The sequence below is a fragment of the Microcaecilia unicolor genome, chromosome 1 (genome assembly GCF_901765095.1).
Source record: "Microcaecilia unicolor chromosome 1, aMicUni1.1, whole genome shotgun sequence".
Taxonomy (NCBI): domain Eukaryota; kingdom Metazoa; phylum Chordata; class Amphibia; order Gymnophiona; family Siphonopidae; genus Microcaecilia; species Microcaecilia unicolor.
This window is the reverse complement of record NC_044031.1, coordinates 540416278-540428740: the sequence shown is the minus strand read 5'-3', so window position 1 is coordinate 540428740 and position 12463 is coordinate 540416278. Positions and strand designations below refer to the sequence as shown.

At 45.0% G+C, this 12463-nt stretch overlaps 1 protein-coding gene across 2 annotated transcripts in view; it reads left to right on the top strand.

The window, feature by feature from the left end:
- Positions 1-5420, top strand: part of LOC115478858 (RNA-binding protein 12B-like) — an 82269-nt gene extending 76849 nt beyond the window's left edge. The window contains exons 1-2 of one of the 2 annotated variants that reach the window (XM_030216491.1): positions 136-2393; positions 2938-5420. In XM_030216491.1, the coding sequence (XP_030072351.1) occupies positions 2963-4930 (1968 nt within the window). In that variant the 5' untranslated portion in view covers positions 136-2393; positions 2938-2962 and the 3' untranslated portion in view covers positions 4931-5420. Of the gene's footprint in view, positions 1-135; positions 2394-2937 lie in introns of those variants that run through there. The other variant, XM_030216500.1, reaches the window with a different exon arrangement.
- The last annotated feature ends 7043 nt before the right edge of the window (positions 5421-12463 follow it).

Sequence of the window (12463 nt, the reverse complement as noted above, 5' to 3'; positions counted from 1 at the left end):
GCATTGTGCAGACAATTGCTCCTTAGTTTTTCTCTGTCTCCAGCAGTTGGTAGACTGGCATCCTGTGTAGGTGCAGAGGTTTTTCCTGGGCCCAGTTGCAGAACTGGGCAGCTGGAGGAGGGGGTGGGGCAGAGATGTCTAGGTACTGCTCTCAAGATAAGTCCAAGTCATCAAGCCTGCACTGAACACAGTCGCAAATACTCCTTAGGGAAGCTAAGATGTGAAGTACAAGACTTGAAGGGAGGGATCCCCTATTTTCAGGCCTCAAACGTTTCGCACACTGATCTAGGCCGTGAAAACGGCTCCTTACACCTGAGCTGAGATGTATCGGGGCTAACTGCAAATAGCAAAGGAGATGGGTTGCCTGTACAGTTTTGTTTTTTTGAGTATGAACACCCACCCCTTCCTTGCAGGAGCTTCAAACTGTCTCCCAACTTGAGCTTGATGTTTCCTGGATTAATACAATGTGCTGTGTGGAAATAAAATCTTGCATAGATGCAGTCGGAGGGGTGGAAGACAATGCAGCAGAGAATTGCATCTGGCTGAGCTCCCCTTCTTTTTCTGCAGGTGAATAGAGAGGATTTTGCGTTCTGTTTGTAGCCATTAGAGTGGGCTCTGTAGCGGACACAGGAGAGAGAATAAGCATCTCTTCCGACAGCTCTTCTCCTTTCACTCCCCCAGCCCTAATTATGGACAGGAAGTGGTAACTCAGGAAGTTTGCTTATTCATCGTGAGGCTACCACTGCGTTAACTGTTAAAGCTTGAGGCTACAGCTCAGCCCGCCTAATCTACAAGTGATTCATTGACCATCTGGACATGAACTTCATCAGATCTCAAGTAATTCATTGACCATCTGGCTATGCGCTTTCAGAATGATATGAGCAACAGCTGTTGTCATGCCAACGCTGCAGGGCACACCCTGGGCCAGTTTTTCTCACTAGGTGCTCGGACTTTAGGGCCAGATTTGCTTGGCACCTCTGTTTGTGTCCAAGGAATCTGGACCAGTAGCCACATGTTGGTGCTGCCTAATGCAATGGAAGAAACGTTAGCAGTTAAAATGAAATATTTCCCTTTGGTTTGATGGAGACACGTTAATTGTGTTTTCACGGACATGGAATATATGTAGTTGACAGTGGCTTAATATTCCAAATTAAGATTCTTACGGAAGTGTAAAGGTGCAAGAAAATTGCATCAGACTCCAGCTGCAGAATTTCAGAAAAATGGGTGCAACTATGAAGAAACTTCTATACCAGAAACATGATGCTGACCTGACTTGCCATATGTGGGCATTCTTTCCACCTAGAATGAAGCTACTTTCTAAAGAAATATATACAAGGATTCTCAAATATACTGACCATCATTTTGGGCAGATTGTGCAATAATCTTACCTCATAAGCCACATACAAATATTATGTTGCTGTACAAATATAAGATTAGGTTTCTATTTTGTTTTTTGTCTAATCAGATTTCTGTTTTGATGAACATGCTCTTTTGCTTCAGTAAATAGAAACATTTTTACCAAAAATTTTGATGTGCAAATAAAAATCTGGCGGAAGACCTACTTTATTTGTCATTTAATCATGAGCTCACTTGCAAAGATGAATTGAATTCTAAGCTCCAGTTCCGGATTGTACATGGAACAATTGTTAACACAAAGAAGTATCTGGAATTGGATAACTTTTTTTTTCTCTCCTTTTGTGTTTAAGGAGCTTTTTGCATATGAGGATTAAACTCTCAAGGCATGCGACAGTGAAACCACCTTACTTATAAAGCAAGACATTACTTTTGGACTGCTTTTGAGGCTGTTAAATGGTATTCAAGTACATGATTTAAGTATCTTCTGTGTAGAATAAAATACAATACATTGTTTGTGGCTGGAATGAAAGCATTTGAAAATATTTGCAGATATATTCTTCAGCCTATGGACACACATGCACTTCCAACATTTTTAATAACATTTTTCTAAGATGGCAGTAGAAATTGATGGACATTAACTCAGTATGCCAGATTCTCATGGACCTCACTGAATTTAAATGTACTATACGAAAGGCAAAAACTGGACGTTTATTTTGCTAGATTTCAGCCGCTCATTGGTTTTGATGTAATATATTTTACGTTTTTCTTATCCAAATCTTAATTCAGGATGTCATGATGGGCTCTCTAAGTTGCATTTTACTGATACTTTTTCTGGAATAAGGAAAGGCATTGACATGCGTGGGACTGTGGATCTGTATAAGGCATTTCTTATTCTGTGTAGCAGTTGCTGATAATCTACTTCAACTACTGGCCACTATATAAAGTAAAATGTAGGTGATCGCCATTAATTTTGTTTCAATTTCTTTTCACAGTTAAATTTGGTTTTACAGGATTATCAGGGCATCACATTAAATAAGGTAAGCATTTAAAAGTTAAATCTCTCCTGGAAATGATCAGAAATTCTATATATAAAAACCATTATGAGTGAGCTGAAACTTGCTTTTATTCTACTGAGAAGTACGGTAAAATGGCTTTTAGGGTTAAATTGCAGTTTGTAGGCACTCGCTGTTTTAAAACATTTGTTATTTTGAACAAGTATACATCCTGAAAGGCAGATATTTAACTTCTAGAATTCTTAGTGATGTGTGTCAGTCACTTTAAAAGATTCCTTCCTTTAACCAGCTGTGTGTTTGGTGCATTGTTTACATATGACATGCTTGATGATCCTTTAAGTGGAAACTATTGCCCATAAGGAAAATAACAGCAGTACACATTTCATGATGGCATAAATTCTTTACTAAATCTAGTCTGTTTAAGCAGCCATAATGACTCTGCCCATAAACTATCCTTTCTTTTTCTCAAAATAGACTTGTTTAATGGGCATAATTTTTAGGCATAGGTTAAATATTAAGATGGATGAATACTAAAGATTTGATATCACATATACCTTTTTGTCTGCAGGTGATTACTGTTGGTTGAGTTCAGGATGGCTGTAATCATCCGTTTACAGGGGCTTCCTGTATCTGCAGGCTCTGCAGATATTCGCCATTTCTTTACAGGATTGACTATTCCTGATGGAGGCGTGCATATATTTGGTGGAGAGTTGGGGGAGGCATTTATAACATTTGCTACAGATGAAGATGCCAGACGTGCAATGAGCCGATCAGGGGGGAGTATCAAACAGTCGACTATACAACTATACCTTAGCAGCAAGACACAAATGCAAAATATACTTGAAATGAATCGAAAAAGAAAGGAACATGGAGAAAGAGAACCAGTGCCTGGGACAAGACGTCATGGATCCAAGATACCTAGTGCTTCTAGGGATGAAAATCTTTCTGACTTGGTTGCATCAGATAAAAGAGTAAATAAAATTGAAACAAGTCCTACAAGTTTTTACAGTTGGAAAAGAAGAAACATACATCATGATTCAGATGAGCGCTATTTGTTTGTACGTGGAATGCCTTATTTAGCAACTTTTGGGAACATAGAAGAGTTTTTCCATGGCTTGCGTGTGGTTGGAGTTATCTTTTTATTGCATCAAACTGGTCCTAAAATTGGACTTAGAAGTGGGAAATGTTTGGTTAAATTTGCTTCTAGTAAGGATGCATTAGAAGGACTTAAACTTGACAAACATTTCTTCTTGGGTAAAAGGTTTATTCAGATTTCTCGTACTACTAAAAACCAGTGGGATCGATTGAACAGTGAAAATATGACTGTTGATAGGTTTGCCTTGAAGAATGAAGAGAGTACTCAAAGTGGAGAGAGATCACAATCTCTGGAACAAAATTTTGTGCATTCAAAAGACAAAAGAAGGTCAAGATCTCCAAGGAAAGAGAGACAGCGGTCTCGTTCACCTCAGAACCCAGCATTCTATATACATATGAAAAACCTATCCCATAATGTTGGAAAGAAAGATATAAGATTGTTTTTCCGTAATTTAGATTTGTCCGATGATCAAATTAAATTCTTACAATACAGCTATAAAAACAGAAGTAAAGATGGATTTGTTATGCTTAAGAGTGAAAGAGATTATCGGATTGCTTTGAGCTTTCACAAGTGTGTACTTAACAATCGTAGGGTTTATATTTATCCTATTGCTCAAAAATCGATGTTGGAACTTCTTGAAAAAGTTGAATTTACTGAGAGAATGAAATCGGAATATGTGCCAGACAGCCGTTGTCAAGATACTGCTTTGAAGCCAAGGCTGTACATATATGTAAAGAACTTTCCTTTTGATGTGACAAAAGCTGAAGTGCAAAAGTTCTTTGTAGGATTTTCACTTAATGATGAAGACATTTACTTGCTTTATGATGAAAAAGGAGTTGGCCTTGGAGAAGCACTTGTGATGTTTCATTCTGAAGAACATGCAACACATGTTGAAAATTTAAATTGTCAGAGATTCTTGGGAGCAGAAGTTCTATTGCAACGAATTTCTGAGGCACAGCTAAAGAAATTTGGTATAAATGCTTTTCCAGGAGAATCCAGTGCCAAAATTCAGGATCGGTCGCCACTATATTGTATGGATCATTATTCCCTTTCAGACAGTTCATGTGCATCATCAGTACAGTCATTTGAGGTGCCTCATCTGAGACATAGCTCTGAAGAATCCAGGAATCTGTGTTCTCATATGGATTTTGGTAGTAGGTTTGATATGCAGAAACATGGAAGTGAAGGTAATCCTGAAAGAAGGATAAGTGTTGGTGGTAATTCCAGTGGACCAATAGTAATTCGACTGAAGAATATACCTTTTACAACCACAGTGAATGAAATTTTGGACTTTTTCTATGGCTATTGGGTGATACCAGATTCAGTTTCAATTCATCATGAAAGTGGGTTTCCAACTGGCATTGCTACAGTTGCTATGGAAAGCGCGGATGAAGCAATTGCTGCTGTTCGTGAACTGCATGGTAGACCAGTTGGTCCACGCAGAGTAAAGTTAAGCTTGGCCTGAATGTAATTCACTGTATTTAATCTACACTTCTGTGTATGTAGTTACTATAGGGGTTATACAGAGTTGCAGTCTAATAACTGCTTTTCATTTCTGCAAGCAATTATTAAGTTCAGTGTTTAGATATTTGGCCCCTATTTTGTTGCACATCTGTAGAGGGGTGTGTGTGCGTGGTTTAAAAAATTTTTTTTAAAGCTTTTACTGAATTCATAATACGTGGGTGTTTACATGAATAAAAGAGAAAATGGAGTCAAATGACATTCTTAAGGTACTTTAGATGCTGTTCTCCATATTAGATTTAAATTTTGCAACAAGTTCATTAATAAAACCAGTTCAAATGCTACAGCCTCCTGTAGCCAAATCTAGATAGGTATATCAAGGTATTGTGTATATTTATAAATGATACATAAATGTGCTTGGAATGCATTTTATATGAATTCCTTGTGTACAAAAACACCTGCTTGTTCCTCGTGTGTAGGTGCTTTTGGTATTTAAGTAATCAATAGAAATAAAACAAAATAAAACATGGAAAAGAAAATAAGATGATACCTTTTTTATTGGACATAACTTAATACATTTCTTGATTAGCTTTCGAAGGTTGCCATTCGTCAGATCGGAAATAAGCAAATGTTGGTAGATGACAGTATATATAAGTGAAACATCAAAGCATTTCAGTGACAGTCTATCAGGATGGGGTGAGAGACAGGAAGAGTTGGGTGGATGAGGGACAGGGAGATATGCATGGAGATAGGAGGGTGACAAAGCAGTACAATTTAATTGTTTATAATGGGCTAGAAAACCCAGATCTTTAAGTCCTGTTTGGTGGGTGTCAAAATATTTAATCATTCTGACTTCAAAGGTCTTGCGTTCCTGTATTGTTTTAAAGTAAGTAGAAAGCTTTCTCTGAGGACAAGCAGGCTGCATGTTCTCACATGTGGGTCGACGTCCGCATCGGCCCGGGAACCGGCATTTTTGCAAGCAAAATATTAAAAAAATCTTGCCAGAGTCTTCTGGCGCGTGTGCGTGGACCGATTTCCCGCCCGTTGAGTGAGCATTCCCGCTCAGTTATTTTTTCTCCGCGTTGAGGTGTGGTTGAGTTTTTTCCCTGCTCCTCTCAGGCCCGGGAAAGAGTCTCTTTCGTTTTGAAGTGTTTGCCTTAGTTCTTTAATTTTTTAATACAAATTTACCATTAAAAAAAAAAAAAAAACTTCCCGTAGTTTTTTAAATTTTTTTGCCCTTTTAAAGTTTTCTTTGTTTTGCGATGCGGCCGGGCTTTTTCGCCAAAGCCGTTTTTCCTTCCATGTCATTGAAGACACCCAATGGCTTCAAAAGTTGTACTCGGTGTAACCGGACCATCTCAGGTACTGATACCCAAGTCTGGTGTATCCAGTGCCGTGGGCCCGACCATAGCCCAGCTGCTTGTAGTCTGTGCCTTCGCATGAAGAAACGGACTCAAGTGTCTCGAGAAGCTTTTTGGGGTTCGGTCTTTCGACGTTGACATCGACATCGGTACCGAGGTCGGCGACATCGAGGGACGCATCGACTTTGGGAGCGAAGGTAATGGCTGCGGAACGACCAACTCGTGCTGGGAGCAGTGAGGCATTGAGTGGGTCTCCACCTGTCTCGAGGCCTCCTGTTATGCAGGCCCCCAAACTGACCTTCGTCGGACCCGGTCTCGAGGAGACGTGAGGATTCCACGTCTTCCTCATCGGTACCGAGGAGTCTTGATGATGGGCGTCAAGCAAAGGCGAAGAAGCACCGTCATCGTTCTCCTTTGACACATGGTGTTGGGAGCTCCGGGGCGTCGATGGAATCGGTACCCAAGAAGCTTTGGCGCCGAGAGGATCGCTCTCTATTCAGGAGGTGCCGATGCGTCGGTCTAGCAGCCCGGTACCTACTCCTGAGCCTCAACAGATTCTGCCACCAGCTCCTTTACTGACCCCGCAAACTTCTCCGACAGCGGCTCTCGACGAGCGCATCAGGGTCCTGCTTCCAGAGCTTCTGGAAGGATTACTGCGCCAGTCTGCTTCGGTGTCGGGGGTGCTTGCGCCTTCCATACCGTCTGCTGCAGTGGTATCAGGCCCTTCGCTTGTGGTGAGGTCCCCGACCTCGGTGCCTTCCACCCAGGTCGACTCCCCTTCGACTTCTGTGGAGGAAGCTTCACCAGAGTCCAGGCGGGCATCGACTTCCCAGCACCGCCATCGAGGCAGGCTCAGTTTCTGACTGCTCTGAGAGATGTCTTTTCCGATACTGAAGATGAGCGTTCGGGGGAGGAAGAGGAGGATCCCAGGTACTTTTCTTCTGAGTCCTATGGGATTCCTTCTGAACCTTCTTCTCCACCAGAGAGTCTATCCTTCACCTCCTTTGTCCGGAAAATGGCTGCGGCTATTCCTTTCCCTATGGAGGTTGAGGATGAGCCCAGGGCTGAGATGCTCGAGGTCCTGGATTATCCTTCTCTATCTAGAGAGGCTGCAATGGCTCCTTTGCATAATGTACTGAAGGAAGTCCTTATGCAAAACTGGTCATTCCCTCTATCTAACCCCGTGATCCCTTAAAGGACTGAATCCCAATATCGGATCCACGGGGAGCCCGGATTGATGAAGTCTCAGCTACCTCACAATTCCGTGGTGGTGGACTCCGCTCTCAAGAGAGCCAAGAGTAGTAGAGACTATGCCTCGGCGCCCCCAGGCAGAGAATCTAGAACCTTGGACTCTTTTTGGAGGAAGTCGTATCAGGCCGCTATGCTCACTGCCAAGATTCAAACATACCAGCTCTTCATGAGCATCCACTTGCAGAACTTGGTGAGGCAACTGTCTAGCTTGGTTGGTGCACTCCCTCCAGAGCAAGCCGAGCCTTTTCACCAGGTGGACAGGCAGCAGAAGGCATGTCAAATTCCTGGCCAGGGGTATGTTCGACACTTTTGATGTAGCATCCAGGATCACTGTCCAAGGGATAGTGATCTGCAGACTCTCATGGCTGCGTGTCTCTGACCTGGATCATTCGGTCCAGCAGCGGATGGTGGATGTTCCTTGCTGGGGGGATAACCTTTTTGGTGAGAAAGTAGAGGATCTGGTTGACCAGCTCAAGAAGCACAATGATGCTATGAATTCTCTCTCCCGCCGGGCGTCTTCTGCTACTACCTCCTCATCTAGGAGGATGTTTGGAAGGAAGAGGAGTGCTTCCTATTCCTATGCTAGGCGTAGGTACACTCCTGCTTCTCGGCAGCCTGTCTAGGCTCAGTCCCAGCACGGTCGTTCTCGTCAACAGGGTGCGCCTAAGGCCTCTGCGGCTCCCCAGCAAAAGCAAGGGACAGGCTTTTGACTGGCTCCAGTTCAGCATAGCCTCAGTAAAAGTGTCCGTGATGGACGACTTACTGGTCAGGGGGGAGGTTGATATTTTTTCACCGAAGGTGGCCTCTCGTAACCTCCGACCGGTGGGTTCTTCAAACAGTCCGGTCAGGATACACCCTCAATCCAAATTGTCCACCGGGAGCTCATTCTTACAGTTCCCAGCACAAACAGGTACTTGCAGAGGAACTCTCCGCCCTTCTGAAGGCCCAAGCGGCAGGGTGTGACGCTGAGTCCCCCTCCGATGACAACGCCTGCAAGACCCGGAGGAGAAGCAATGGCTAGGGAGACACAGCCGGCTGTGGGAACTCCAACGGCTGTGTGTGGAGACCCCGTAGCAACCTCGTCGCCGATGGAAACAAGACTTCAAGCAGGTTCGGTGATACAAATCCCCCAGCCTGCGCAAAGTCGGAGCGAACACTCTGTGCGCCTTGCAGAGATTGTAAAACCTCCTGTTGTCACTATGGATGCAATCTGGGAAGCTATACAAGGCCTAAATGCCACATTACGGCAAGTTGCAGGTTCCATTCGAAGTGAGGTGGTGGAATTATCTCAAGCTCAAAGTGTTTTGTCTGGTAAGGTGACAGAGCAGACTACCAAGATGGACTCCTTAGAAAATGAGGTAATATCTAATAAGACTTCTTTACTAGCTGTTATTAAGGACAATAACTTTCAAAAATGAAAAATTGATTACTTGGAGAATCAATTGAGAAGGAATAATTTACGTTTCCTGAATTTTCCTAAGTTCCCACTTGTTCCCGCTAAAGAAATGTTAAAAATAATATTTTGTTGAAGTCTTGGGTCTTCCTCCATTAACTAAAGTTCATTATATTTCTGGTGCTGGAACAGGAAGAAAATTTCAAATCCCTCAAATTGATTCATATTCAACACAATTCCTAGAGAGTTCATTGGAAGTTATTACTGAAAGGACAACATTGTTGGTGGCATTTGCTCTAGAACTGGACCGTAATAATATATTTAGACTTTTTTTCCGCCACATCAATACTTCTTTTCTCGGATCAAAAATTCAAGTTTCTCCTGATCCCTCTAGAGATAAAAAGAGAAGAAAAGACTTTTTATCATTGAAAGCAAGAGTCCTTCATTTGGGAGGGACCTTCATACTTAAATTTCCTTGCAAATGTTTTATTTCTTTAGAATCCACTAATTATATTTTGTTTGACCCTGGAAAGTTGTTAGAATTTATTGTTAGTAAAGAGTAACCTGGCACTAGTTCTTGTATTAACGCTAAATCGGCTGCACCAACTTAAATTCCTTCCTTCACCTAGCAAATGATTTTTTCTTTTTCACAGTTTATATGTGTTATATATATATATATATATATATATATATATATATATATATAGTAATTTCCTAGTTCTTGGATCACCTAAATGTGGACTAACATATATAATTTAGATAGTACCTTAATTGATATATTATAATCTTTCATTTTACTGTAAGTTCGAGATTTATGTATTTTGCATAAATGTAAAGTTGTAAAATTTATAAATAATTAAAAAAAAAAATGAAGGCCCAAGCGGCCGAACCCATTCCACCAGGGGAAGAAGGGCTGGGATTCTATTCCAGGTACTTCCTTGTGCAAAAGAAAACAGGGGGGATGCGTCCCATCCTAGACCTTAGGGCCCTGAACAAATTTCTTGTCCGAGAAAAGTTCAGGATGGTTTCCCTAGGCAACCTTCTTCCCGTGATTCAGGAAAATGATTGGCTATGCTCTCTGCACTTAAAGGATGCTTACACAAACATCTTGATACTTCCAGCTCACAGGAATTATCTTCGATTTCAGCAGGGAACACAGCACTTTCAGTACCGTGTACTGCCTTTTGGCCTGGCTTCTGCGCCCAGAGTGTTTACCAAATGCCTAGATGTAGTCGCAGTGTTGCTATGCAGACTGAGAGTGCATGTGTTTCCTTATCTCGACAATTGGCTGGTGAAGAGCACCTCGAAGGAGGGTGCTCTGGAGTCCATGCGAATGACTATTCGGGTGCTAGAGCTACTGGGGTTCGTCATAAATTATCCCAAGTCCCATCTCACCCCAGTCCAAACATTGGAATTCATTGGAGCCCTGTTGAACACTCAGACAGCTTGAGCTTATCTTCTCCGAGGACAAGCAGGCTGATTGTTCTCACTGATGTGTGACGTCCACGGCAGCCCCTCCAATCGGAACACTTTCTAGCAAAGTCCTTTGCTAGTCCTCGCGCGCCGATGCGCACCGCGCATGCGCGGCCGTCTTCCCGCCCGAACCGGCTCGTGCCCGCCAGTCTTCTTTTGTCCGCGCTCGGTACGGTCGTGTTTCGCCGTTCGCGCCCCAAAGTTGACCTCGCGCGTCGTTTATCGATTCGTTCTACAAAAAAAAAAAAGGTGTCGGAAGGAGATCTTTATGGTTTTCTCCCTTTCCGTACTTCCAGCCTTTGCCCCGGTAAGTTTTCTTTCGTCGTCGGGGTAGGCCCTATTTAGGCCTCGGTCGAAGTTTTTCTTCCCCCTATTTTTGCGGTGCCAATTTCGCCATTTCGAGTTTTGATCTCGCCGGCGCGATTTTTCCGCCCATGACATCGAAGTCTTCCAGTGGCTTCAAGAAGTGCACCCAGTGCGCCCGGGTAATCTCGCTCACTGACAGGCATGCGTCGTGTCTTCAGTGTCTGGGGGCTGGGCACCGCCCGCAGGCCTGTAGTCTGTGTTCCCTTTTGCAAAAGCGGACTCAGGTAGCGAGATTAGCCCAGTGGAACGTTTTGTTCTCGGGCTCTTCATCGGCACCGGGAGTATCGACTGCTTCGACGTCGTCGGCGCCTGGACCTTCATCTTCGCCCCCGATTGCATCGAGTGCATCGAGGCATCGGCCCTCTGCATTGGGGCGACATCGGAAGGCTGCGTCGGTGTCGGTGGTATCGAGACCTCCTCGTCTGCTAATGTCGTCGGACGGTGGTGCTTCGTCTGGAGTGCAGGTGAGGGCTGACCATTCCCCTGCTGGTGGCGGTGAGCCTTCGGGTGGGTCTCCCCCTACCCTGAGGGCTCCTGCGGTACAGCCCCCCCGAGACCGACCTCCTTCGGCCTCGGCCCCGAGGAAGAGACGGCTGGATTCTATGTCCTCCTCGTCGGTGCCGGGAAGCTCCGGTGACATGCTTCGTCCCAAAAAGTCGAAGAAGCATCATCACCGGTCCCCTTCCCATGTCGGCACCGAGAGCTCTGGGTCGCCGAGGGAGTCGGCACCCAGCAGGCATTGGCACCAAGAGGACCGCTCGCCCTCTGTTCAAGAGGTGTCGGTGCGCTCCCCTTTGGACAGCCCGGAACAGCCTCCACGCCCGGAACAGGTTCTGACATCGACTCCTGCATCGGCTTCCATGTCTTTTTCCACAGCCGCTCTGCATGAGAGCCTCCGGGCCGTTCTCCCAGAGATCCTGGGAGAGCTGTTGCGCCCTACCCCTCCGGTACCGGGGGTGCTTGCGCCACCGGTACCGTCGAACGAGGCGCTGGCTGGCCCATTGTCCGGGGTGAGGTCTCCGACATCGGTGCCGCTTGCGGTACCGACTGCGGTAGCCTCCCTTGAAGGCTCCCCGACTACGTCGGCGGAGGGAGCTTCGCCGGTGCGGGCGAGGGAGTCTACCTCTCGACGCTCCCACCGTGGCCGTGGTTCCACGGAGTCGAGCCGGACACGGTTGCAGACACAGGTCCGTGAACTTGTGTCTGACACCGATGGTGAGGCCTCGTGGGAAGAGGAAGAAGACATCAGATATTTCTCTGACGAGGAGTCTGATGGTCTTCCTTCCGATCCCACTCCCTCTCCTGAAAGACAGCTTTCTCCTCCTGAGAGCCTGTCTTTCGCTTCCTTTGTCCGGGAGATGTCTACGGCCATCCCCTTCCCGGTGGTTGTGGAGGACGAGCCCAGGGCTGAAATGTTTGAGCTCCTGGACTATCCTTCTCCACCTAAGGAAGCGTCCACAGTACCCATGCATCATGTCCTCAAAAAGACATTGCTGGCGAACTGGACCAAGCCATTAACTAATCCCCACATTCCCAAGAAGATCGAGTCCCAGTACCGGATCAATGGGGACCCAGAGCTGATGCGCACTCAGTTGCCTCACGACTCTGGAGTTGTGGATTTGGCCCTAAAGAAGGCCAAGAGTTCTAGAGAACATGCTTCGGCGCCCCCGGGCAAGGACTCTAGAACCTTGGA